Genomic DNA, 24,101 nt, shown 5'->3' with positions numbered 1-24,101 from the left:
GAATGATTCTCTTTTTATTTATTACATTAATATTTGCTTCACAAATATGTGACCAAAATGGCACTTGTAGTACTGAAAACAATGAAGAGCAACTGAAAATAAATACAAAATGGGATAGTATAATTAATATAATGAAAAATGTTTTAGGACAAATGTGGAAACATATAAAAACTGAAGGAGTTCCAATTGAATACACTTGGAAAGAAGTTAATACCTTTTTAAATGAAGATTGGATTGGAAAAAAAATTAAAGGATTAATGATACTTAGTCCAGAAATGAATGATATTTTTCAATTATTAAATGAAGCTCAATTACAACAACTAAAAGGAGAAACTACTCATCTAATCGAACAACTAACAAAGATAGAAAATTTATTGAAAGGATGGAAACAAATGATTGATAAAGAAGGAGCAGCAAATGAATTTTTTGATGATTCAAAAAACGTACATGATTTCGTTAGTAATGGACTTCATCAAATAAAACCTGAAAAAACAGTAAAAGACTTTGTAGGTTCTTTAGGAATGAAATGGTTATCATGGGTATTAAAGAAAAGTGTTATAAAGAAACGTCAACAACAGAAAAACAAAGAATAATTAAATTTTTTTTAAATGAATAAAAAGGGGTTCAATCATAAATCCCAATAGGAAGATGGTGAAAAATATGGAAGGTCTATTAGTTGGATTTGGTGTTCTCCACATAATGGACATTCGGTTTCAAGTTGTGTTTGATGTGTTAAAGCAAATGGTGTTTTATTATTGATAAATTCTTTTTTAATACAAGAGGGATGAAAAATATGACCACAAGCAAATAATACAAATTGTTCTTTTTCTTTGATACTTTCATTACATAAACTACAATGATTTGTAATACAAACAAATAAACTTTTATTGAAATCAAATGAACTATTTGTTATTTCTATAGTTTTGTCAATTTCATTTTGGATTCTTTCTATTTCATTACCAATTGTTTCAATTGATGTGGTTAATAGTTCAATTAATTCTTTGTTATGCCATTGAGAAGGAAGTAGGTCAATAATTAGATTAATTGGTACTGAATATTTTTTAATGAGTTGAATAATAGTTATTTCTTCACAGTTACTTTTAATAAAAGTATTAAATATTTTTATTAAATAATCTTCTTTCTTTTCTTGTATTTCAATACTACAAGTTAACTCAATTGCCTTTTCTACATCTTCATATTTTTTTTCTTCTTTAATTAACTCAATGAAAATTTCAATCATTCCTTCAATCATTTGTTTATTTTCCAAAATAAATAAATAACTTCTTTTGTGGTTTTTAAAGTAATGTTTTAAAGGAAGGTTTAAAACACACTCAAGTCTAATAGGTTTTTCTTTCATAAATTCAAGTAATTCTTCGTCAGTACAATAACGAACCATTCCCCAAAAAATAAATTCACATAAGTCTAGATTAAATCCATTTTTTGATTCAATTGTAAGTAATAATTGATGTGCAAATTGAATTGACTTCTTTTGATCTTTAAATGAAGCCAACCCAGTGAAGAATGATGGAAAGAGACAAAATTCGACTGAAGATAAGAATTGAATGGTTTTGTCATTATTTCTATAATACAAAATACTAAAATATTTTTCTAAGAAATATTGTGCTTTCATTCTTTGATTACTTACATTAAAAGAAGATGAAGAATTAAAAAGTGATTTCATTTCTTTAAATACTTCATCATCTTGTTCTTTGTTTATTAAATAATTAATATATCCTTCAATGTCATTACATATATGACAATATTCAATAAACAAATCATCTAATCCACTCATCTCAATAATATATCTAATAATATGATAATCAATTCCTTCTTTCATTTTGATTGATAATTGTAATGTATTTTTAATACTTTCGATATATTCTTTTCTTCGTTCTATTACACTCTTTTGAAGAGATTTAATATCCATAATAATACTCCAACAATATAAAATAATTTTTTTCTTACTATTTATTTGACACTCATCAAGTTCTTTATGTATTAAAATTCTAACCTCTTCTTCATCTTTTATTTCATTTAACTTAAACAAATTAATTACCTCTTTCTCTTCATTACTTTGTTTTGTAATTCTATATAAACATTGATCAGTTAAAATCCACATTGTTTTATCATCATTAATCATCCATCTTCCTTTACCCTCAATTCTTATAATAGTTTTTGTTCCGTTTGTATCGTCTATTACTTCTACACTTCCATTCGTATTTAATACGAATACTTTCTCTTCAAATTCTGTCTTCTTAATAAATGGCTTTAAACTATTTTTTTTTATAATTAATTCATTTGTAATTTGATCAAATGAAAGTGTGTCATTAAATTTATATATCATCTCTTTATCATGTGGATTAATATTAAATAATTCAGAAGAATTCCAAATGATATCATATACCCCTTCTCTTTTAATTACCTCAACACTTCCTTTATTATTCTTATTATCATATTCAATTTTATCTATACTCTCATAACTTCCATGCCATAACTTATCAAATACAATTCTTCCAACTTCCTTTCCAGTACAACACACTACAACTATTCCATTTATACTTTCAATAGCACCAAATCCATTCCAACTTTCTTTGTATGAAGATGAAATATAAATACATTTTGTTTTAGCGTTGATTGGAATTTGATTAGTAAAAAAACTTAGTGTAAATATACATTTGTCATTAGTAAATACAACAGCTCTTATTTCAAACGACTCAACATGATAAAATGAAATCCCAACTACTTTACACCCTTTTCGTTGTCGAAGTTCTTCAGGAAAGAAGAAATTAATATCAAATTCTTCATAAGATGTTTTTTCATTTTTTATTTCTCGTTCACAAAGAAAAATAAGTCTTCCTTCACTAGTAACAACAACAACTCTATGGTATTGATCAATGTCCCCTTGAAGGTAAATGTCTTTAGAATCGTTTACAATTACATGTTCTTCATTTTTACTATAAACAATAATAATTTTCTTATCGATTAAAAGTATATCATCTGCTTTATTCTTAATATACTCATATTCTTTTGGAATATTATAATAACGAAAAGGCAAAACCGTGATTGGAAGTGAAAAAAATTGCTCTTCCATTATTCTTTTTTTATAGTTTTTTTGAGTTCTTTTAAATACATTTAATGATTATGTTATATATAACGATAGTTTTATCTATACTCATCTGATTTTTAATTTCATCATTTAATTAAATATATAAACAGAAAACATTATTTCTGACTTTTATAATGTTGGTAATTCGTTTGTCTTTCGTTTTTAATTGGAAAATGATTAACATGTATTATTATTTTATAAGTAAAAATAAAGTTTATAATAACCTCTCAACTAAAACAAATAATCTTGTTTTATAGACAAACCATTTCAATGTTTATCATATATTTTTTAAAAGAATACTTTAATAATACACTTAGTTTTTAATTTACAAAATGAATTTTAGAATCATAAAACATTAGATTCTTTTAAATTTATTTAAAAAGTAACAATAATATTCTTATAATAAATTTATTAAAGTGATGTTTTATATAACATAAATAATTGAAATAAGAAAAAAAATCAATTACAAAGAGTTCAATAATATTGATTTCTCTTTTTCATCACTTAATAACTACTTTTCCTGGTTTGACTGCTCGAGTACGTTTACCTTCTTTTACCCCTTTTTCTCCTTTCCATTGTTTTGGGTTTGGTTGATATTTAAACATTGTTTCATTAACTTTGTTACTATTGTAATAGTAAGACGGTGTTGAGATATCAACGAGTAGTTGAGACGCTTTGTCCATATGAACTTCTTCCAATTTAGTCAGTCTATCAACTTTTGTCATTGTCCATCTTTTAATGACGTGCGAATTATTTGGGTTTGGTTGTTGTACCTTTGGTATGCTTACTTGTTTCTTTTCTATACTAAGTAGTCGTTCATAAATACTTGGTCCTTCCTTCATTTCCATTTTTTTTTGAATAAAGTTTTTAAGTTTTGGAATGAATTATATCATTGTTTTTTCTTAATAACATTTTATAAATGCTATAGTTATTATATTATTTGTTATAGTAAATAACTTTTTTGATTATTTTCTTTTAATAATTTCTTTCGATAGTGAAACAAATACAAAAGTACTAACCTCTACCCATTCACTATTAACTGACTGTTTTTTTAGTAGATACGAGAAAAGTCTTTTGATAGCTTTTTTTATTTCTAAAGTGTTTTATTAATTATTTTTTAAGATTACTAATAATAAATAAGATTCATATGAAAATAAATTTTAAAGATTTTTAAACTTGGTTGGTTGTGTACGTTTGTTATATTTCAACGGTTTATTATTTTTTACTACTTACTCTTATCTTTTCCTTTTTTTATTCCATTATGACATATCAAACTATATTATCATTAATTTGAAATTATTTATTTATAGTGTATCTTTTTATATTTCATTTTATAATTATTTATATGTTTTTGTTTCTTATTAAATATAATCCTTTTTTATGGTATTATTAATTTAAATGTCTTTATCAATAAATCTATCTTTTTATTCATTTAAATTTATATATGTTTTAATAACTTTTCTATTGCAGGCAATTTATTGATTTATTTTATTTAATTATTCTAAATAATCTTATAAAGATTCTTCAAACTAAAATTGAGAGAAAAATATAAATCTATGATGAAATATGATTTTATTTAAATAACTGATATGTTTTCAGATAAAATATAAGATACGACAGAAGATTTAATAAACCATTACAAGTGTTTATTCATATCTAACTTTGAATATAATTCAAAACAAACAACAAAATATACAATTATCAATGATTTAGTAATAATGAAAACAAGTTATTATTTGAATAACTATAGTAGTAATAATTTACATATATTTAATTATGTTTTTTTATTTAAAGAATTATTAAACGAATGTTTATGCTTTGTAGTAACAATAAATGATTTAGAGCATTATAGTATTTATTAATAGTATTTGATAAAATACTTCTAAAATATATTTAAAAATTATTAATTACATAATTGATAATTTTAGATATTTGTTAATTATGAAAGGATATGATTTTATGATATTACTTATTCAAAATAAACAAAAGATACTTCAAAAAGAATTTATCATTATAAATGATTTGGGTTATACAAAAAAATAAAAATAAGGTTTCGATTGATAAAAATAGAAAAGAATATAATTTAATCAAAATCAATTAAAGAAATAAAAATTTTCTTTAATTTAATTAGTATAAATTTATTTTTATAATAAATTTAATATAATTTCAAATAATCAAAACTCATACAATAATATACAATGACTATAATAAATTTTGTTAGTTTTATTAAGAAACAATTTCAAATCACAAAATATATTGTGAAATGATATTAAAGAAAACATGTATTTAAAATTCATTTATTAATATTTATTTTTGTTAATATACAATAAGCTATATTCTCTTTTTAATATAAATTTAACTCAATATCTATTAGTTAATCTATTTGTGAATAAAATATTCTAAAGAAAGAATATAGGACTATTGTTTAATTATTATATAAAAAACTATTCTTATTGATATATTAATCTTAAAACAATTACATTAATTTATTGAGGAAATGATTCATTTGTGATCTTATATATATTTTTGGTTAGAATTCATAATAACCTTTTATTAGTTATAAACTAAGTCTTGATGAGTGATTCTACAAAACATAAAAGAAGTTAATTGATTTTATATTTCATTTATTTATTTTGATATTGTTTATATATTCTATATGTTTTATTATGATAATATGTACTGTTGTTATTAAAGCAATTGTTAATTATTAAAGATTATTAAAATGAATGAAATGATGAATAAACTAACAAGCGATGATTGTTGTAATGATTGTTACAATAAAAACAATTATAATTCAATCCATTCAAATCATATTTATTTTCATTCTTTTTTTAACTTTTCTTATTTTTTTATCTCTGTTTCTTTTCTTAATTCTTTTTCACTTTTTAAAGTGTTTCAATATTTTTCAAATGTGAATCAAAAAAAACAAAAGAATTTTTTTATTTTTTATAAAGAACTAACTAATAATAAATCAATGAGTATTAAAGAAGATTTAGAAAAACGAATGAAAGTATTGCAAAGAAACTATCCGAACTCATATTTTCAAAAACTTATATCCTCATTTACAAGACAAACAACATTTGAAGGAAATAAAAGTAAAATTTATGATATAATAGAAGATTTAAAAAAAGGTGATAAAAAAAGATTATATCTTGATTGTATTAATGGAGTTCCAAAAGAAGTTAGAGCACCTGTATGGTATTGTATGGCAACTGAAGGATGTAGTTATAAAGAAATTATTAAAATAAAATCAAATAAACTTTATCAAGAATATTGGAGTGAAGCAGGAGAATGTGAATTATTTAATTTAAATAAAAAACAAGCAAGGACTATCGATGTTGATGTAGTACGTTTATTTCCAGAAGGGTATAAAGAAATATTTAAAAATGAAGAAGTTAGAAAAAGAATAAGAAGAATAAAAAGAATGTATGAATATCATTTTCCAAATCCTGGATATTTTCAAGGAATGGGAGATATTGTTGCAGTCTTTTTTGTAATATTTTCAGAATATTATATCAATGAATTTTCAATTAATAATTATTTAAAAACAGATAAAGAAATTATTGATAGAATTGAATGTGCTACTTATGTTTTATTAATTTATATTATGCAAAATATTTATTGTGAATGTAAAACAACTAATGGTATTAAAGAGTTTCATCCTGAAAGTTTATGGAGAGAGTTAAGTAAGTTTTGTACATTAAAAGATAAATATTTTAATATAAAGTATGATGAATTTATTATTAAACAACAAATATATAAAATATTAGTTTGTTTCTTTGCACGTGATTTAAACATTCATTTAACTTCGATTATTTATGATGGATTAATTTGTGGTACTTGTTGTAGTGAAGGAAAAGTGTTCAATGGAATAATAAAATTAGCAATAGCATTTATTGAAATTATAAAACAAACAGGTGTTAATTTGGATGATTTATATTCATTTAATCAAGAGTCTCATAAATTCTTTGAAACAATTACAGAGTCAAAAATATCAGAACTCATTGCAATTGCTTGGTATCTTTAAATTTATTCTTTATGATTATATTTATGTTATATATACAAATAAATTATCTTTTCTTTTTATTCTCTTAAAAAATTTAAAAATAAATAATTTTTTTCTTGAGAAATTAATTAAAATAGCACCAAAATTAAATATTTTTTTAAAAAAACAATTATCACAATAAAAAAAAATATAACACTTCTCATTTTCCATTCATACAAAAGAATAATTAAATTCTAATTATAATTTTTTAAAAAGATTTTATAAAAAGAAAAGAAAGATCATAAACTGATAAATAATTATTTCACTTTTATGACTGATAAAGCTTTCGAACCAAGTAATGATGGAGACATAGAAATGTCTGAAGATGTAAAAAATAAACCAGAACAATCAGTTGAGATTACTTCTGATTGTTCTAAAATCGATAAAAATAAACCGATAGGTTTATTCAGTACAAATTTTGTATTAAGACAACGATTTGGTTTAGGAATTGCATTGTACTTTGATTTTTTATATTATGTTTTAGTTTCTGATTTGGTAATTGGAGCAGGAATAGTATTTGTATGGTCAATTCAATCAGAATTTGCATCAGTAACATCTAATCCATTAACTTTATTATATATTGAAGCATATGGATCAGGACAATTTAACTATTATTTTTTCTTTATTACAAATATACTATTTTTCATTGTATGTCTTGGACAAGGACTATATTATTCTATTACTAGAAGAAATATTATTAAAAGAGAATATGAAAAAGAAAAAATGTTAATGGATATTGATGAAGACTTTTTTCAAAAAATTAATATGCCAACTGAAAGAGATAAAGATGGTTCAATGATTCAAAAAGGAAAATCATCTTGGTTTATTAGAAAAATATGGAAATTTATATCATATTTTATTTTTATGGTATTTACACTAATTTTTTGTACTATCCTTGTTGTTATTATTAAGTTTAAACCAGACCAAGAAAGTATTCAAAGATTTGTTGATAATCAAATGCAACAAATTAATTTCCCATTATTTTCATTTTATGATATTTTAGTATCTGTTTTATTGTTTATTTTCTATCAAATATTAAGAATTATTGCTCAGTTAGTCTCTCTTATTGAAAGACATAAGAAATATATTGGATATGTTAAAGATAGAACCATTAAATACTTTATTGGAAAAATCTTTCTTGTAATGTCAATTTATATTACTAATCGTATTGTTAAAGTAGATGTTGGTTGTCCATTAGCACCAGCAGGCTCTACTTTCTTTACTGTTGTTTTAACAGATTTAGTATTAACAAACTTCTTTGGAATATTATTCCCATTTATTAAAGTACATTTCCCAATTATTAGTAGAGTTACTATGAAAATATGTAAGTGTCTTATGCCTTGCTGGAAAGATAGTTTTGATGAAAATGATATTGCACCTCAATTTGAAATTGAATCAGAATATTTTGAAATTTATTTCAGACAATTTAATATCCTTATTGGTTCAACAACTTCTCCAATTCTTATGTTAATTGGTGCTTTATCATTTGCTATTGAATACGCTTGTGATAAAATTAAATTAACTAAATTCTGTTATCAAACAAAGAAAACACCTGGAATGATGATTCGATTCAATCAATGGTTCTTAACATTTACTTTTGTTCTTGCATTTATATTATGGCCATATGGTGGTTTTTGGATAGTTTCAGGTGATTTATTTGGATTATTGAATAAGAACTATTGTGACTGCAGTCTGTTTAGAAGCAAAAACAATTTCTTATTGATGCAATGTTAACAATTTTACTTGTTTTATTTTTAATAATTTACTTCTTCTTTTTAATTATAAAAGAAAACAAAACATTATATACAATAATAAAAGATTTATTTGACATATGAAGAACTTTTTACAGACGAACAAGAGGTGTTAGAGGATTAGGGTAAGGAAGTAATGTCTTTGATTGAAGTGCTTCATCCATCCATTGAACTATTCTTCTATCACGTTCTTTAATTCTAACTGAAGATTCTTTACCTTGATTACACAGATTCTTATGAGTTAAAGCTAATGTATTTTTAAAAGTTTGTGATTTAATAGAATCTGAAATATCAGAAGTTTCTGAATTTTCAATCAAACGTTGAGAACAAGTTCTTTCAATCTTAATACTTTGTTCAATAACTTCTTTTTCTTTTAACTTTTTTAATGTGCTGGAGGTTTTAGTTTTTTTTGGTTTTTTTTCTTTTTGTTTTTTTATAAGATTTGTTTCTTCCTTCTGATTAAAACCTTTGACAATATGACAGTCATCTGAAAAATCTGGTACATCCTTTTTATTTGTTTCCGGTTTGGAGAGTTCACTAGTTAATAATTTAATTAGGGAAAGTTCAATCCCTTTTTGAACTGGCATAGTTTGGACTTCGCAAACACAACCCTCTTTTAATTCTTTGACCTCTTTATTTTCTTTCACTTCTTGTGTTTCTTTAGAAGTATCTCCATGACTATTAAGACTTAACATAGCTAATTTTCTTTGTTGTTCTTTACGTTCAGCCAATTCTTGGCAATACTTACGAGTTTTACGTCTTGGCGGAACGCGTGGCATAGCCAAACACTTTCAAGTTCGTTCTTCCGATTTTTCTTAGAAGCTTCTCTTTTTTATTTTTGTGTTGGTGAACTTTTCTCCTTTTTTTCAGGTTTTTAGGATTTTTTGTTAGAGATCTTAATTTTATTTATCTAAAGCTTTAATATATTTTTGGGATTATTCTTTAAATTAGTTTCTAATTAAAAACTATTAATTTCTTATTAATTAAACTCATTAAAAATATTTTAATCTAAATAAAAAAGAATAATTTTCTTTATTTTTATTTTATTAAATTGTTTTTAAATAACAAAAAATAAGTTTTTTTTTCTAAAAAATATTCATTTTCATCAATGAGATACAATCAAATTAATCAATCCAAATATCATTTTCGTTAATCCTTAAGACTTCTTATTTTAGAGACTTTTTTGGCTCTGTCGATAATTTAGTTTTAGTCTTATCTCTTTTTCTTGAAAAGAATTCATGACTGAGACATTGTTTGACAGTAAAACGTTTTTGAGAATCTATATTTAACATATTATTGATAAGATCTTTAAAGAGGTCTGACCGTTGTTCAAATTCATCATAATGATATCTCTCTCCTTTAACAATATGAGAAACCATCATTTTGTCAGGATTGTTATCAGATTTATGCATAAAAGGATATTCTTTAGTAGCCATAACAAAAAATACTACACCAGCACTCCACACATCTGCTTTACATCCGTCATAAACAAGTCCACGATAAATTTCTGGAGCAGCATATACATCAGTACCACACATAGTATCTGCTCTATGTGTTTCGTCAACAGTTCTTCCAAACCCAAAGTCAGTTAATTTCACTTGATAACTTTCTTTTTGTATCATGATATTTTCAGGTTTAAGGTCACGATGAATAACACCAATTGAATGAAGGTATAGTAATGCTGTTAAAATTTCAAACATTATTTTCTTAATAAATTCTTCCTTAAGTAAATTGTTTGTAAATACGATATGAAAAAGATCATATCCATCAACAAATTCCATGATAATATATTTATTAAAAATACCAGAAAATGATTGGTAATATTTAACAATATTAGGATGATTTAATTTTGACATAACTTCACACTCACGTTCAATCTGAGATTTCTTTTTATCAGTCAAATCACTGTAATGAAGTATTTTCATTGCATATACTTCTTTTCCTTTAAAGACTTTTCTTACAGTCCCAGTACCACCACTTCCAACTAAATTTGATAATTTGTAATTATCAAAAACGTGACACCTTTCATTTTCTTGTTTCATAATTTCTTTATCAATCAAACAATATGACACAGCACCTTCATCTTTCTTTGGTCTAAGTAAAGATATTTCATCAAAACACATTATTTCTATTGCTTCTTTAGTTGGTGCTTTTTCATAATTGATATAACTTCCATTTGTTGATGTATCAACAAAATAATATCTTCTTTGTGTTGGTCTACCTACTAATTCAACAATACTTGATGTTATGATAGAACAATGAGTATAACTAATCGTATCATTTGAGATTTCACATGCAGAGTTACACCTTCCTAAAGTAGTTTTCTTTTCTGTTATTATAAGGGACGGATACCCTTTTGTGTTACACTGTAATTCAGCAATCACTTTCTTTTCTTCTGTCATTAAAAAATATAAGTTTGTTTTATTAAAATAGAAAGCTAAAAAATAACAATTTTTTTGTTTTTAAAAACAAAGAAGATAAAAATAATTTGTGTTATTAAATTAGAAAAGAAAAGTTTTATTCCACCGAAAAATCATAATTGAACTATAAAGTTAAAGAAAGAATGTTTCAGTCATTGTATACTCAACGATACTCTGAGGAACAGTATTCTCAATACAAAAACACTTTATATAATAAGTTTAAAGAAATTATGGAATCAAAAGAGGTTATTGATAGTGGAGAAGTTATGTTACTATACAACATAGTTTATTCAATTTGTGCCTCACAAGATGACAGACTTAGAGAACGACTATATTATGATATTTATTCTTTTATTACACGAAGAACTAAAGACATTATTATTACTATCCAAAGTAATAAAAATCAAGAATTACTTAAGAGTTATAATAAAGAATTTGAACAATTTGAAAATGGCATCAACTATATTGAACGTGCTTGTAAATATTTAAGTAAACACACAATTGAAACAGAAATTATTAAAAATGGATCAAATGCTAAGTTTAAAGAGATTAGTGATATTGGTAAAATTGAATGGAAAAAGAATATTTTTGATTTATTGGAAAAACAAATTCAAGAAGTTGTTATCACTATTATTAAACAAGTCAGAAATGAGAAAAGTGATAATTATGAAATGAATGAAATAAAAAAGTATTGTAAAACACTTATTCAATTACACTCTGTTAAAGGAAGCGATGTCATTGGATTATATGTCTCTTCATTTGAAAACGATTATTTAAATAAACTTAAAAAGTATACAAAAAAATGGGCAAATACTCATATTAAAGAACTTGATATGAAAAGTTATTTAAAAGAAGGTCTTGATTTATTAAAAAAAGAACAACAGGTGATTGGGTGCAATCTTGACTCAATCACTTTTGATCACATCTCATTAATTATGAGTGACGAACTATGGAAAGAGAAGAAAGAAGTTCTAAAAGTCCATTTTGAAGAAGCATTTGAAACAGAAAATTTTGAGTACATTCTTTTATTTTATAAAGTATTCAACAAATGTTCTAACTCTAATGAATTATTAATTGGTCTTTCTCGTTCATTTGGTGAATGGATTAGCTCTATATTCAAAAAAACATTAAATGGATTTACCTGTAATGAACCAAATGATATTGGAATAGAATTATTAAATAATTATATTTCTTGTTATATGAAAGTAAGTGAAGTTTTAAAATTGTTTAATGGAAATGCATTATTTGGTGAAGAATTAAAACAACGTTTAAATCAATTCCTCAATTCACCATCAAATAAATATAATGAACTTCACCCCAAATTTATAGCTCAATATATTGATCAACTATTACGTGGAGTTGGAGTAGGAAAAGACAGTAAAGAAGTTATATTAACTAAGATAGAAGAATCAATGAATATTTTACAAGCAGTTCAAAACAAAGATATCTTTATGCATTTTAATTCTCATTATCTTGCACGGAGATTAATAAACAAAACAGTTAGTATAGATGAAGACATTGATAAAAGTAGTATTGATGGAATTCGTTCTGTCTGTGGATTTGAGTATGTATCTAAAATGAATCATATGGTTCGTGATATTAATAATAGTGTTAATTTAAATGCACATTTTCATGAATTATATAAAACGCCTCTTTATGTTAATGTTTTAACTTCAGGTATTTGGCCATTTTCAACTGAAAATTCACTATCAAATGATACGCTCCCTAGAAGTATTTTATTGGCTCAAAGCAAGTTTGAAGAGGAATACTTAAAAAAGGGAAAAAATAAAAAATTAAAATGGCTTAATAATTTAGCTAAGGTTAATGTTATAGTGACTGTTGGGAAATATAAATATGAGATGATATTGGCAGGAATATATTATATTGTTTTAGACCTTATTAATCAATATCAAATAGAATGGAAATCTAAAAGTAAAATAAAAGAAGAAGATGTAGAAAGGACAGAGAAAGTATTAACTAAATTAGGAATTATTGAAAATAATCACATCAAAACATCTTATTTTACTGATCAAAAACGGAAAAAAATTGTTATTGGGTTTCAAGAGATTAATCAAATTACTAAGGAGAGTCAAGTAAATAAAGAACTTGCGCAAAGTAGAAAAGTTAGTCTACAAGCGATTATTGTAAGAATTATGAAACAAAGGAAAGTTATTGGTCATCAACAATTAAAAGAAGAAATAATGAAAATTAGTTCCTCTAAATTTGTTCCATCAACTATAATGATTAAAGAATGTATTGAATTTCTTATCGAAAAGGAATATATGAAAAGAAAAGATGATGATCCATCTACTTATGAATATGTGTATTAGATGTTAATTCATAAAATAATATTTCTATATTATAATTATTTTTTTTATAAATATGTCATAAGTCCTTCAGAACTCACAACAAATCTTTCATAAAAAATTTTTTTTACTTCTATTTCTTATGAATTATTAGTTTAAGAAATATTCTTTTTACAACTAATTTCGACTTTTTGTTTTTGCATGATTAAAAAGAAAATACGTCACCAACAGACAAGTATAAAATCCAAAAAAATTGCGAATAGGGAGTTGAGAGGCAACTACTTAAAACAGACAAAAAATAATGTCTGTTTTCAATCTTAGTGATTGGCTAAGGGTATATAAAAGACAGTTCATTAAATAATTTTAAATTCAATGGAAAACAACGATAATTATCAACTTTCTACATGGGGAAATTTATGGCAATATATTGGAATTGAGAGACATGCTCAATATGGTTATTATTGGATGATGGGATCTGCTAAGCTTAGTGATTATAAAGACTGGTGCCTTTATTGGCTCGGACTAAATAATTTTGAACCTCCATTAACAGGAGAAACGCCAGAAGATTTTTATGTTAGAAAGATTTATACTACTTCTTATGATTGTTTTAATAGACCTATTTGTGGCCCTCCTGAAAATCATATTACTATAGGAATTAGAAAAGAAGTTCCTGTAGAAGGGGGTAAACATCTTGAATTGATTGAAGGAAATACAAGAGAGGCTATTAACTTTGGTTCATATAATTATCTTGGATTTGGTGGAAGACATCCAATTGTTACAAAAGAAATTATTCAAACATTAAAAACAAAAGGTGCGTGTTTAACTGGATTTGCTGCTGAAAGAGGAATTTCTGAAGAACAAGAACAACTTCAATTAATGTTAGCTGAATTTTTACATAAAGAAGCTGCTATTGTTGTGCCAATGGGATTTGCTACTAACTCTACATTAATTCCAATTTTAGTTGGAAAAGGAGATGTAGTTTTTTCTGATGCTTTAAATCATTCATCTATAATTACTGGGATGAGATCTTCTAATGCTGAAGTTAAAGTATTTAAACATAATGATATTTTAGATTTAAAAACTAAATTAGAAGATTTAAAAATTCATGGAATGAAGAATGGACAACAACCAAAGAAAGTTATGGTTGTTGTTGAAGGTTTATATTCAATGGAAGGTGAGTTTTGTCCTTTAAAAGAAATTATTGCATTAAAGAAAGCTTATGGATTCTATTTATATGTTGATGAAGCACATTCTATTGGTGCATTAGGTTCTACGGGAAGAGGTATTGTTGAACATCTTGGATGCAGTTTTGATGATGTAGATATTTTAATGGGTACTTTCTCAAAATCATTTGGTTCTGCAGGTGGGTATATTGCTTCAGATAAAAATACTATTTCAATGTTAAGATCTAATTGTTATTCTTATGTATATGGATCTCCAATGTCACCAGTTGAAGCACAACAAATTATTTCATGTTTAGAAATGATGAAAACAGAAGAAGGACAAAAAAGAATTGCACAATTAAGAAAATCTTCAATTAATTTTAGAAGGAGACTTATTGAAGCAGGATGTCATGTTCTTGGTGATACTGACTCACCAGTTATTCCAGTTATGTTATACCATACAGGAAAAATTAAAGACATTTGTCGTATTTGTTTAAAAGGAGGAGTTGCTGTTGTTGGAGTAGGATTTCCAGCATGTACTCCAACATCATGTCGTGTAAGATTTTGTATTTCTGCAGCACATACTGATGAAGATATAGAAAAAGCATATAATGTGATGATTAATGGAATGAAAGAAATAGGATGTATTTTTGGAAATACGCCTCAACCAAATGTTATTTATCATCCACCAAAAGTTGATTTATCTGAACTTGAAGCATTACCAAAAGAACCTAGAAAAATGTCTTTACTAAGTGAAAATTCTGATAATAGAAAAGTAACACAAGAAGTAATAAGACCAATTGGTATTGAATTAAGTTCATATGATATTCATGGATTTAATCAAGACACAGAAAGAACAGAAGAATTAATTAATGTTATTAACAACTTTGGATGTGGGTCTTGTGGTCCAAGAGCATTTTATGGAACTACAACAGAACATTTAGATGTAGAGAAAGAATTAATGAAATATTTTGGAACTACAGATGCATTAGTTTATAGTTATGGAAATAATACATTAACATCAGTAATTCCAGTGTATGGTAAAAAGGGAGATTTCATATTAGTTGATGAATTTTGTAATTATCCAATCCAATTAGGATGTAGATTATCACGTGCTACAACTATAAAATATAACCATAATGATATGAAAGATCTTCAAGAAAAATTAAACGAATATAAACAAAAGATTGTTTATCCTAATAAAATTATTATTATAACTGAGGGTGTTTTTCAACATGACCTCTCTATTGCTCCATTAAATAGTATTGTTTCTTTAAGATGTAAAAATGTATTACTAATTGTTGATGACTCTCTTGGTATAGGAGCTCTTGGTGCAAATTTGAAAGGAACACTAGAACACCTTGGACTAACTGTTAATGATGTTGATGTTCTTTGTGGTTCTATGGAATTTGTGTGTGACACTGTTGGTGGTTTTGTAGTTGGACATTATGATATGATTGAAAGACAACGACTTCTTGGTGCTGGATTCATTTTTTCTGCCTCAGCTCCTCCTTTCACTTGTCGTGCTGGTAAAATTGCATTTGAACGATTTGCTACTAAGGGAGTTGATATGGGAATTGAGTTAAGAGAAAGAAGAAATAAATTTAATCAAATGATGAAAGAACAGGTGAAAAATGTAGAAATGATTGGTGATGAGTCTCTTCCATTTGTTTTATTGAACTACAAAGACAATCAACAATTAATTGATATACTAAAAGAAAAAGGATATCACAGTGTTCTTCAGCATCATTTAGATGAAGATTGGTGTCAAAACAAATTCGTGCGTTTGTGTATTGGAAATCAATTAACAGAAGCCAAAATGGCTGATATCATTACAGCTTTTGCTAAATTAAATTAAATATCATTAATAAAATAAGGCTTCATTTTTAATAAAATATATTTCATTATTTTAATTTTAAAATATTTTATTTTTACTAAAAAATTAAACAAAATATCCAATGAAAGAAGATTTTTTAATAAAATCCTGGTGGATGCATCATACCTGGTTGCATTGGTGGATATCCTGGTGGTGGATAAGCACCAGGTGGAGGCATCATACCTGGTTGCATTGGTGGATATCCGGGAGGTGGCATCATACCTGGTTGCATTGGTGGATATCCTGGTGGTGGGTAAGCACCAGGTGGAGGCATCATACCTGGTTGCATTGGTGGAACCATACCAGGGGCTGGTGCACCAGTTTGGAAGATAATTTGGATATGAATTTCACCTTTTTTTGAAAGGCCTAACCAAGTATCAACAACTTGACCTGGGAAACCATTCATAACTTTGTAATGGGTTGATCCAAGAGAGTCATTCTTTCCAAAGGTATCATAATCATAAACTTCAAATCTAATATCCTCTCCTGGGAAAACTTCCATAATGAATGATTTATTCCATGATGGATTTCTTGTGTTACGAATAGTTTGTGTTTGTTGGGTACATTGTCTTGTAATAATTTTACAATAAGGGTCACTAGAAAGTCCTCCGAAGTCAGCTCCCTTTAAATTTCTTCCTTCAATAACTTTAAGTTCTATTCTCATAACAGTATTTAGATTTATTTTTTTTCCAGTTACCTTTAATAGTTCCTTAGAAAACTAAGAACTATAATATTATAGTTTTTGAAATAACAAATTTTATTAAAATTTTTAAATTAATAAAGAAAAACGAATCAATGAAAAAAATTGATTTTTTTCAATAAAAGAAGAAAATAAATTTATTTTTAAGATTGAAACCATTTATTTTTTAAATCTTAAAAATATATCAAAATAATAAAAGATCTTTTGAATGAAATTATTTTAAACTCAAATAAAAGAAAATAATAAATTCAATTAATAAGGCAATGAGAAATTTTTTTCTTTGGTTCTTCACTAAGTTTAATTAAAGGTTGTTTTTTTAATTTATTATGTATAGTGATATTGACACCTGGGAGATCAGGAAGAATAATAGAATTAGAATAATTATTTAAAACAAGAGTTTCCAATGATTCGAATTGACGTAGATTAGTTAAGTCTTTTTGAATAAGATCAGGACAATCAATAATAATAGAAACAATTTTTTTTTTAGAAGGCAGTATAGTAATGTCAGGTGATTGTATTTTAAGTTCAAGACTACTACACAAAGAAACATCAATAATATTTAAATCTCCTATTATTGTTATTTTTTTAATGTTTTTAGGAAGAATAAATTTAAAAGGATGCATTGAACCACCAATTTCTATTTCAACAAGAGAATTAACTGAAGAAAGGTCACTGAGAGGTTTAGATAAAAAAAGTAATGTTTTCATTGGAAAATATTTTTGCCAATCTCTAACAAATAAATCAAAATGAAGTTTATCAATTCTAGACCATGCATCTTTTGAAGAAATAGTATGAATATCTTCAGTTAATGAATTGGACATAATAATAACATTTTTGTTAGGTGATTTTACATTAAGGTCATTTCCATAAAAATAAATTTTTCTTCTTTTATCTGCAATTTGAATTATTTTATCACAAGCAATTAGAGGTTCTAATCTAGGTGCGTTATTATTAAAATATGCTGATTTAATACAAATTCTTTTAAGACTTTGAAGTTGTTTTAATTCTTCAAAATTCCATTTGTTAAGAAAAACAAAAGTTAAAGTTTGAGGGGTTTGTGTAGTGTTTCTATCATCGTCATATAAATAATAATAACTATCACCAAAAAATTCAATAGTTAAATCATTTAATTGACTAAATGTAATCCAATGTATTTCAAAATCACTTCTATTTGTTATTATTTTTAATTTAATAATTTTTGAAGAGTATTTAATTAATTCATTTAAATATGTAATTGTATTATCCACTACTTTATAACTTCTTTTTTCTGGTACTCTAACAGTAGCATTAAAATTACATTCAAATGTTGTAATATTACTCAACTCTCCATTAACTGTTTGTAATGACTTACAATTTTTAAACATTTGTAATTCTTTTGTTTGTGTTATTAATGAATAATTTGGATTTGCGTGCATCATTTGAAATGACTCATAACAATTCTTACTAACTTGTAAAAAATTAATTAGCTCATTTATTGTTGGTAAATAAAGAATAACATTCATCAAATAAATTCTTTCTAATCGTTTCATTAATCTGTAAAATGTTTATTAGTTCTTTTTAAGATTTAAAAATCATCTTTTTTTAAATTTTAATATAATTCGTTATATATAACAAAAATTAATTTATTGAGATTGAGCATTCATATTTCTTAAGTTGTGTGAATAATCAATATTTTCTGCTTTATCAACAGCATTAGATAATGATGTAATGCTATTAAATAACCTTTTAATACAACCACGCAATAACGTTATTTCAGAAGCACCTACATTTGTTAAAATAATAGTTTCTGATTCTTCATTAATTGTTCTGAGACCTGCTCTTAATTTTTCCATTCTACAATATCTAATATCTTCAAAAACACCACGAACATCATCCAAATCAATAAAATCATCAGATGCATATTTCATTAATGCATAAGTAATTTCTTGATAATAATAAGGCAATGGAGTAAAATCATCATTATTTTGTTCTTCTTCTAATGTTTCTTTAAGTTCTTCTAAAGATAACCAATGAGGAATAACTAACTTACATAATCCTATTTGTTTAAAATGAACAGCTAACCATAAAGGAATTGAATATTTAATACCTTCTTCATAAGGACCATAATTATCAATAATCATTTGAAGTCTTTCAATTTTATTTAAAGGAATAATTTCTACTTTACATAAATCTTGACTAAAAAATTGTTGTTGAATAGGAGAGAGGTATTGAGTATTTTCCATTATTATAATAAATAAAATAGAAAGTTTATTCTCTTTATTTTTTTATTCTTTTTAATTAATAAAAAGTTATTATTATTATTTTATTTATTATTTATTAATGAAAATTTAATTAATGAAAACAACACATGAACTTATATCTTTTCTTTCATGGTGAACTTCATTATTCCATCAAGTTGTTTACTAAAATCAACTCTTTTCTTTATTAACTTTTTCGTAACTGCTTTTCCTTGACAATTAGAAAATCCTATTTTTTCACAATGAGAATACGGACTCATCTTTCGTCTTAATTCAGCTTCCCATTCACATTTTCCTTTATTACATTGACTACATTTACTTGGACTTTCTTCTCTTTCAATCATTTTATGAATTGACTGTGAAATAAAATCAATTTCATCTGCAGCTCGATCAACAGTAGTAAATAATGCAGCACATCCACATATTCCACAATGATGATGTCTTACTTTTCTTATGAACTTAGGTGGTATTCTTCTTCTAAAATGTTTTTTTAAGAAATCATGTTTATAACTATTTCTTATTTGCCAAACTTGTGCCATTCTTTCATTCATTGTCATTTTATCGTTTAATTCAAATTCATCTTCTTCAATAGCACTAGCAAAAATTATAAATACAAATAACAAAAAGACTTTGATTTGCATCTGCAATATTATGATTTTTAAGTTTTTTCTTTTTATTTTTCTTTTTTTCTTTTTATGTTTTATATAACGAAAAAATATATTAATTGATTTTATTTGTTTAAAGAATTAAGGAAAATCAGTTTGTTAAATATAAATTTCTTTGATTTGAAAAAGAATAAATCAGTTTGTTTCTCTAAGAAATTCATAATAGGAACTAGTAATGATAGTTACTATAAAATTAAATGAGTAATCACCCTAACTTTGATCATTTTAAGAGAACACACCTCAAAGATATACAACCTGGAGTCCGTGAAGGGTGGTTAAAAAAGAAAGGGTATGAAGTTCATTCATGGAAACGAAGATATTTTGTAATCAAAAATCAGTTTATTTATTATTTCGCTAGTGCAAGTCCTAATTCTACACCAAAAGGTGTAATTGAGTTAAATTCTAAATCATTTGCAGAAGTTAAAGAAGGAGATGATTCTTTTACAAATATTATTATTTCAAGTGTTCATAGAAATCAAGAAATTATTGCTGACACACCTGATATGGGGGCAGCATGGGTTGATGCCATAAATAATCATATTAAAACATTAAAAAAAGTAGAAGAACAGAAACAAATAGAAGAAGAAAAAATAATTATTCCTTTTAATGGGAAAACATGGCCAGAAATTAAAAACCAAATTAATGTTTGTAAACACCTTCATGAACGACATATCCCAAAAAAGGAATTAACTGAATTATTACAAAGTTTAGGTGAAGAAACATGTGAAAGATATTTTTATAACATATTAAATGAATGTTTTGCTAATTGGACTGATGAAGAAATTGCTGATTATGTTTGGGTTAAGTTCTGTAGAAATTTGATTCGTCTTGAAGAAGTTCATGTAAAAGATCAATTAAAACGAAGAAAATCATTAATGAAAACTGAGCGTGGTAAAATTTATAAATTACTTTCTGATTTAAACCCTGTCTTTGGTGGAACACAAGGAGCAGTACTAACTGCTTTTGGTGGAGAAAGTGAAAATAGTGATGATATTTTAATTGTATTAGGAAGAAACAGTCAAGCTGGTGTAAGGCTTGCAAATATTTATAACCAAATTATTGAAAATAATAATATCTCATTTGGTGAAGTCATTAGAACAATTTTAGATGCTATGGAACGATGGAGAATGAGAACTGAAGAATTAATGTTTAGAGCATTTGTGACTGGAATTACTTCAAATTGGAATCCTGCAGAAGTTGCTTCACTTGTTTCTTTTTTAACAACATTTACTAAAGAACATGATTCATTTCCTTTATTTGAAGAGCCCTGGGAAGAGTTACCTCCACATGCCCTTTCATTTATCCAAGCGTTTGTTATTCTTTTCCTTAGTATTTCTTAATTTTTAATAAAAAATATTCATTATGTATAGATACACAAATCATTGGAATTTAAATGAAAAGAAAGAATTTATCACAATTGGAAAGTCATTATGGGGATGGAAATTTGAAATTTTTAAAAAATTAACAACTCAAATCTAAATGTATTGATTTATTTTTTTTTTACAATTTTTATTATATAAAATAAAGAAACCCTAACATTAACCCTTCCTGAAGAATCAAAAATAAAATATTTGGGATATAAAAGATTGCGAAATAAAAAAGAGAAAAACACATTCGAAGAACTTTAATTTTAATTGAGTGTCAGATGAGGTTCGTTGTTTTTTTTTTTAATAATCTACATGGAAAAATTAATACTTTAGTGGAAAACCAACATTTGCAGGAGCTAAAAGAAAGAAGACATCTCAAATTTTAAAAGAGAAAAAAGCAGAAAAACAAGCTCTTTTACAACCAGAACCAGAAAATGAAAAGATTAAAGCCATTTATGATGATGTTAAAGAAACTCAAGACGTAATGGCAAGTGTTTGTTTTTCTTTAAATTTAAAAAGATTGAATTTAAATGATTAGAATATTGATAAAATGACCAGTAATCTTGAACAAGCTGAAGATCTAGAAGAAAAAACAAATGAAATGGTTGATAAAGCAAATACATTCAAGAAACAATCACATGAAATGAAAAAAGCAATGTGTTGGAGAAAATGGAAGTTGTGGATTATTATTGGGGTTATTGCGGCAATAATCATTATAGTTATTATAGTTGCTATTGTTATTCCACTTTGCAATTAAAAAAATTTTTTTAATTTTTGTTATATATACAATTATTTTATTAATTTTTTTATTTAACTCTAAGAGAGATTTGAGTAATAATCACCAAAAAAATCAACTTAAAAAAAAAAGAACTTATAAAAGTATGTTGTATTTTGTTATTTTATTTTGCATATTTGTTAAAGGGGAAGAGATTTATAGTTGTGTTTATAGAAATAATTGGAGTATTCAGAAAGGAAAGACGGATGATGCTGTAGCATTTGGGTCCTATGAAGATACTCATTTAACAAAAGGATGGGGATTTTTAAAAATTGAAACAGTGAGAAAATATTTACCTGAGAGACAAGCATTTGCTGCAGGCTTTTTAGAAGGATATTTGACAAAACATTTAATACATGATTTTTGGAATAACTATCGATTAAATGAATACGGTAAATATGGACCACCAAAAGCATTATCAAATTTTTTAGCAAAACAATATTTATGGTGGACAAATCAATGTAAAACGAATAATACACAATATTGGAAAGAACAAAATTTAATATTTAAACAATTTAGAGGATTATTATCAGGATACAACAAATATTGTGACAATGGAAAGAAGTTATCTATATTAGAAATGTATTATATTAATGCTGGTGGTGATTTAGGTACTTTAAATAAACTTGTTAAAAATGACAATTTACCTAAATATTCAACAATTAATATGGAAAAAATGAATCAACATGAAATATTTCATGAATGTACTGCGATAGTTAAAATTCTTCCTCAAAATCAAGACATTGTTTTTTCTCATAACACATGGAGACCTTATTACGCTATGATGAGAATTTATAAAAAATATATTTTTCCTTTTACTAAAAATGCACTTCCTATGACTTTTGCTTCTTCTCCTGGATTCCTTCATTCTAAAGATGATTTCTACATTCTTAAATCTTCTCAAAATCATTTTAGTGTTATGGAAACTACAAACTCAATATTTAATAACAAATTATTTAAACAATTCTTAACATTTAAATCTGTCTTATCTTGGCAAAGAATATTAAGTTCAATGTATTATGCTCCTTCAATTCAAAAATTACTTCAAAACTTTGAAATATATAATAGCGGTACTTATAACAATCAATGGATTGTTACAGATTTAAATAAATTTAATTTAGCTGGACACCAACCAAATAAAGGATTATTAATGATTGCAGAACAAATTCCTGGAAAAGTTCAAATTATAGATGTCACTAAACTTCTTCTTCAAAAAGGATATTGGGCTTCATACAATAGTCCTTTTAGTAAAAAAATAAGAGATTTATCTGGATATACTTTAAAAGAAAGGGAATATGGTGATAGATATTCATATACCCGTTGCCCAAGAAGAAGAATTTTTGATAGAGAAGGTAAGTCATTAAAAACAATTAATGACATTAAAAGATTTATGTTACTCAATAAATTTAAAACTGACCCTCTTACTGAAGGAAGGCCTGGAGCTACTATTGCAGCTAGATATGATTTAGATGAAAGTCGTCCTTCTCCTTTTGGTGCTGTTGATTGTAAAATTGGTTCTAAAAAAATGGGGGTTGATGCTTGGGTCTATGGAGCTCCAAGTCATAATGATCAAGAACCGTTTTGTTGGAGTGAAAGTGTCTTTGCTGATGTTGTACACAAAAACCTTCCAGATCGCTTTGATTTTGATTGGATTTTTGTTAAAAATTAAATTCATATTTTATTAATTTTT

General features: G+C 25.4%; 16 protein-coding genes across 16 annotated transcripts, besides 40 other annotated features; 8 read left to right on the top strand and 8 right to left on the bottom strand.

Moving 5' to 3' along the window:
* Nucleotides 1–2: 2 nt before the first annotated feature.
* On the top strand, nucleotides 3–593 carry EDI_278340 (uncharacterized protein; the record flags this gene model as incomplete). The annotated part of the gene is made up of 1 exon (XM_001736094.1): nucleotides 3–593. One exon carries the CDS (start codon nucleotides 3–5, stop codon nucleotides 591–593), a length of 591 nt encoding a protein of 196 aa, XP_001736146.1.
* Nucleotides 589–619: a sequence feature (AT_rich).
* Nucleotides 620–628: 9 nt separating this feature from the next.
* Nucleotides 629–3,091, bottom strand: EDI_278330 (uncharacterized protein; the record flags this gene model as incomplete). The annotated part of the gene is made up of 1 exon (XM_001736093.1): nucleotides 629–3,091. The coding sequence occupies one exon, from the start codon at nucleotides 3,089–3,091 to the stop codon at nucleotides 629–631; it is 2,463 nt and encodes an 820-aa protein (XP_001736145.1).
* Nucleotides 1,099–1,134: a sequence feature (AT_rich).
* Nucleotides 1,713–1,733: a sequence feature (AT_rich).
* Nucleotides 2,275–2,295: a sequence feature (AT_rich).
* A 200-nt stretch (nucleotides 3,092–3,291) lies between the features above and the next one.
* Nucleotides 3,292–3,329: a sequence feature (AT_rich).
* Nucleotides 3,330–3,469: 140 nt separating this feature from the next.
* Nucleotides 3,470–3,566: a sequence feature (AT_rich).
* A 40-nt stretch (nucleotides 3,567–3,606) lies between these two features.
* On the bottom strand, nucleotides 3,607–3,954 carry EDI_278320 (uncharacterized protein; the record flags this gene model as incomplete). The annotated part of the gene is made up of 1 exon (XM_001736092.1): nucleotides 3,607–3,954. The coding sequence occupies one exon, from the start codon at nucleotides 3,952–3,954 to the stop codon at nucleotides 3,607–3,609; it is 348 nt and encodes a 115-aa protein (XP_001736144.1).
* Nucleotides 3,955–4,034: 80 nt separating this feature from the next.
* Nucleotides 4,035–4,091: a sequence feature (AT_rich).
* A 116-nt stretch (nucleotides 4,092–4,207) lies between these two features.
* Nucleotides 4,208–4,281: a sequence feature (AT_rich).
* A 40-nt stretch (nucleotides 4,282–4,321) lies between these two features.
* Nucleotides 4,322–4,503: a microsatellite.
* Nucleotides 4,419–4,607: a microsatellite.
* A 252-nt stretch (nucleotides 4,608–4,859) lies between these two features.
* Nucleotides 4,860–4,910: a sequence feature (AT_rich).
* A 48-nt stretch (nucleotides 4,911–4,958) lies between these two features.
* Nucleotides 4,959–5,049: a sequence feature (AT_rich).
* Nucleotides 5,050–5,166: 117 nt separating this feature from the next.
* Nucleotides 5,167–5,281: a sequence feature (AT_rich).
* A 108-nt stretch (nucleotides 5,282–5,389) lies between these two features.
* Nucleotides 5,390–5,430: a sequence feature (AT_rich).
* Nucleotides 5,431–5,530: 100 nt separating this feature from the next.
* Nucleotides 5,531–5,597: a sequence feature (AT_rich).
* Nucleotides 5,598–5,716: 119 nt separating this feature from the next.
* Nucleotides 5,717–5,782: a sequence feature (AT_rich).
* Nucleotides 5,783–5,828: 46 nt separating this feature from the next.
* EDI_278310 (uncharacterized protein) lies at nucleotides 5,829–7,133 on the top strand (the record flags this gene model as incomplete). The annotated part of the gene is made up of 1 exon (XM_001736091.1): nucleotides 5,829–7,133. The coding sequence occupies one exon, from the start codon at nucleotides 5,829–5,831 to the stop codon at nucleotides 7,131–7,133; it is 1,305 nt and encodes a 434-aa protein (XP_001736143.1).
* Nucleotides 5,915–5,992: a microsatellite.
* Nucleotides 6,039–6,059: a sequence feature (AT_rich).
* Nucleotides 6,403–6,425: a sequence feature (AT_rich).
* Nucleotides 6,613–6,654: a sequence feature (AT_rich).
* Nucleotides 6,806–6,875: a sequence feature (AT_rich).
* Nucleotides 7,129–7,305: a sequence feature (AT_rich).
* A 28-nt stretch (nucleotides 7,306–7,333) lies between these two features.
* Nucleotides 7,334–7,379: a sequence feature (AT_rich).
* Nucleotides 7,380–7,421: 42 nt separating this feature from the next.
* On the top strand, nucleotides 7,422–8,885 carry EDI_278300 (uncharacterized protein; the record flags this gene model as incomplete). Its single annotated transcript, XM_001736090.1, has 1 exon — nucleotides 7,422–8,885. One exon carries the CDS (start codon nucleotides 7,422–7,424, stop codon nucleotides 8,883–8,885), a length of 1,464 nt encoding a protein of 487 aa, XP_001736142.1.
* A 12-nt stretch (nucleotides 8,886–8,897) lies between these two features.
* Nucleotides 8,898–8,977: a sequence feature (AT_rich).
* Nucleotides 8,978–8,994: 17 nt separating this feature from the next.
* On the bottom strand, nucleotides 8,995–9,597 carry EDI_278290 (uncharacterized protein; the record flags this gene model as incomplete). The annotated part of the gene is made up of 1 exon (XM_001736089.1): nucleotides 8,995–9,597. One exon carries the CDS (start codon nucleotides 9,595–9,597, stop codon nucleotides 8,995–8,997), a length of 603 nt encoding a protein of 200 aa, XP_001736141.1.
* Nucleotides 9,300–9,337: a microsatellite.
* A 260-nt stretch (nucleotides 9,598–9,857) lies between the features above and the next one.
* Nucleotides 9,858–9,999: a sequence feature (AT_rich).
* A 69-nt stretch (nucleotides 10,000–10,068) lies between these two features.
* EDI_278280 (serine/threonine protein kinase cds1, putative) lies at nucleotides 10,069–11,304 on the bottom strand (the record flags this gene model as incomplete). Its single annotated transcript, XM_001736088.1, has 1 exon — nucleotides 10,069–11,304. One exon carries the CDS (start codon nucleotides 11,302–11,304, stop codon nucleotides 10,069–10,071), a length of 1,236 nt encoding a protein of 411 aa, XP_001736140.1.
* Nucleotides 10,685–10,705: a sequence feature (AT_rich).
* A 161-nt stretch (nucleotides 11,305–11,465) lies between the features above and the next one.
* Nucleotides 11,466–13,652, top strand: EDI_278270 (cullin, putative; the record flags this gene model as incomplete). The annotated part of the gene is made up of 1 exon (XM_001736087.1): nucleotides 11,466–13,652. The coding sequence occupies one exon, from the start codon at nucleotides 11,466–11,468 to the stop codon at nucleotides 13,650–13,652; it is 2,187 nt and encodes a 728-aa protein (XP_001736139.1).
* Nucleotides 12,493–12,513: a sequence feature (AT_rich).
* A 10-nt stretch (nucleotides 13,653–13,662) lies between the features above and the next one.
* Nucleotides 13,663–13,706: a sequence feature (AT_rich).
* Nucleotides 13,707–14,000: 294 nt separating this feature from the next.
* On the top strand, nucleotides 14,001–16,649 carry EDI_278260 (serine palmitoyltransferase, putative; the record flags this gene model as incomplete). The annotated part of the gene is made up of 1 exon (XM_001736086.1): nucleotides 14,001–16,649. One exon carries the CDS (start codon nucleotides 14,001–14,003, stop codon nucleotides 16,647–16,649), a length of 2,649 nt encoding a protein of 882 aa, XP_001736138.1.
* Nucleotides 16,637–16,746: a sequence feature (AT_rich).
* Nucleotides 16,747–16,764: 18 nt separating this feature from the next.
* EDI_278250 (Toll-interacting protein, putative) lies at nucleotides 16,765–17,331 on the bottom strand (the record flags this gene model as incomplete). The annotated part of the gene is made up of 1 exon (XM_001736085.1): nucleotides 16,765–17,331. One exon carries the CDS (start codon nucleotides 17,329–17,331, stop codon nucleotides 16,765–16,767), a length of 567 nt encoding a protein of 188 aa, XP_001736137.1.
* A 62-nt stretch (nucleotides 17,332–17,393) lies between these two features.
* Nucleotides 17,394–17,626: a sequence feature (AT_rich).
* On the bottom strand, nucleotides 17,616–18,896 carry EDI_278240 (uncharacterized protein; the record flags this gene model as incomplete). The annotated part of the gene is made up of 1 exon (XM_001736084.1): nucleotides 17,616–18,896. One exon carries the CDS (start codon nucleotides 18,894–18,896, stop codon nucleotides 17,616–17,618), a length of 1,281 nt encoding a protein of 426 aa, XP_001736136.1.
* Nucleotides 18,542–18,597: a sequence feature (AT_rich).
* A 25-nt stretch (nucleotides 18,897–18,921) lies between the features above and the next one.
* Nucleotides 18,922–18,994: a sequence feature (AT_rich).
* Nucleotides 18,990–19,589, bottom strand: EDI_278230 (DNA replication complex GINS protein PSF2, putative; the record flags this gene model as incomplete). Its single annotated transcript, XM_001736083.1, has 1 exon — nucleotides 18,990–19,589. The coding sequence occupies one exon, from the start codon at nucleotides 19,587–19,589 to the stop codon at nucleotides 18,990–18,992; it is 600 nt and encodes a 199-aa protein (XP_001736135.1).
* Nucleotides 19,588–19,703: a sequence feature (AT_rich).
* A 17-nt stretch (nucleotides 19,704–19,720) lies between these two features.
* EDI_278220 (uncharacterized protein) lies at nucleotides 19,721–20,245 on the bottom strand (the record flags this gene model as incomplete). The annotated part of the gene is made up of 1 exon (XM_001736082.1): nucleotides 19,721–20,245. The coding sequence occupies one exon, from the start codon at nucleotides 20,243–20,245 to the stop codon at nucleotides 19,721–19,723; it is 525 nt and encodes a 174-aa protein (XP_001736134.1).
* Nucleotides 20,246–20,267: 22 nt separating this feature from the next.
* Nucleotides 20,268–20,306: a microsatellite.
* A 160-nt stretch (nucleotides 20,307–20,466) lies between these two features.
* EDI_278210 (uncharacterized protein) lies at nucleotides 20,467–21,748 on the top strand (the record flags this gene model as incomplete). The annotated part of the gene is made up of 2 exons (XM_001736081.1): nucleotides 20,467–21,578; nucleotides 21,640–21,748. 2 exons carry the CDS (start codon nucleotides 20,467–20,469, stop codon nucleotides 21,746–21,748), a joined length of 1,221 nt encoding a protein of 406 aa, XP_001736133.1.
* Nucleotides 21,606–21,627: a sequence feature (AT_rich).
* Nucleotides 21,749–21,756: 8 nt separating the features above from the next.
* Nucleotides 21,757–21,795: a sequence feature (AT_rich).
* Nucleotides 21,796–21,914: 119 nt separating this feature from the next.
* On the top strand, nucleotides 21,915–22,393 carry EDI_278200 (vesicle-associated membrane protein, putative; the record flags this gene model as incomplete). Its single annotated transcript, XM_001736080.1, has 3 exons — nucleotides 21,915–21,919; nucleotides 21,970–22,129; nucleotides 22,175–22,393. 3 exons carry the CDS (start codon nucleotides 21,915–21,917, stop codon nucleotides 22,391–22,393), a joined length of 384 nt encoding a protein of 127 aa, XP_001736132.1.
* Nucleotides 22,388–22,450: a sequence feature (AT_rich).
* Nucleotides 22,451–22,517: 67 nt separating this feature from the next.
* Nucleotides 22,518–24,080, top strand: EDI_278190 (uncharacterized protein; the record flags this gene model as incomplete). The annotated part of the gene is made up of 1 exon (XM_001736079.1): nucleotides 22,518–24,080. One exon carries the CDS (start codon nucleotides 22,518–22,520, stop codon nucleotides 24,078–24,080), a length of 1,563 nt encoding a protein of 520 aa, XP_001736131.1.
* Nucleotides 23,201–23,222: a sequence feature (AT_rich).
* Nucleotides 24,070–24,101: part of a sequence feature (AT_rich) that runs on past the window's edge.

This window comes from Entamoeba dispar, genomic scaffold (assembly GCF_000209125.1).
Source record: "Entamoeba dispar SAW760 scf_1105229459691 genomic scaffold, whole genome shotgun sequence".
In the NCBI taxonomy this organism is placed as follows: Eukaryota; Evosea; order Mastigamoebida; family Endamoebidae; genus Entamoeba; species Entamoeba dispar.
Note: the sequence above shows the minus strand (reverse complement) of the source record. Positions and strands in the feature narration are given on the sequence as shown.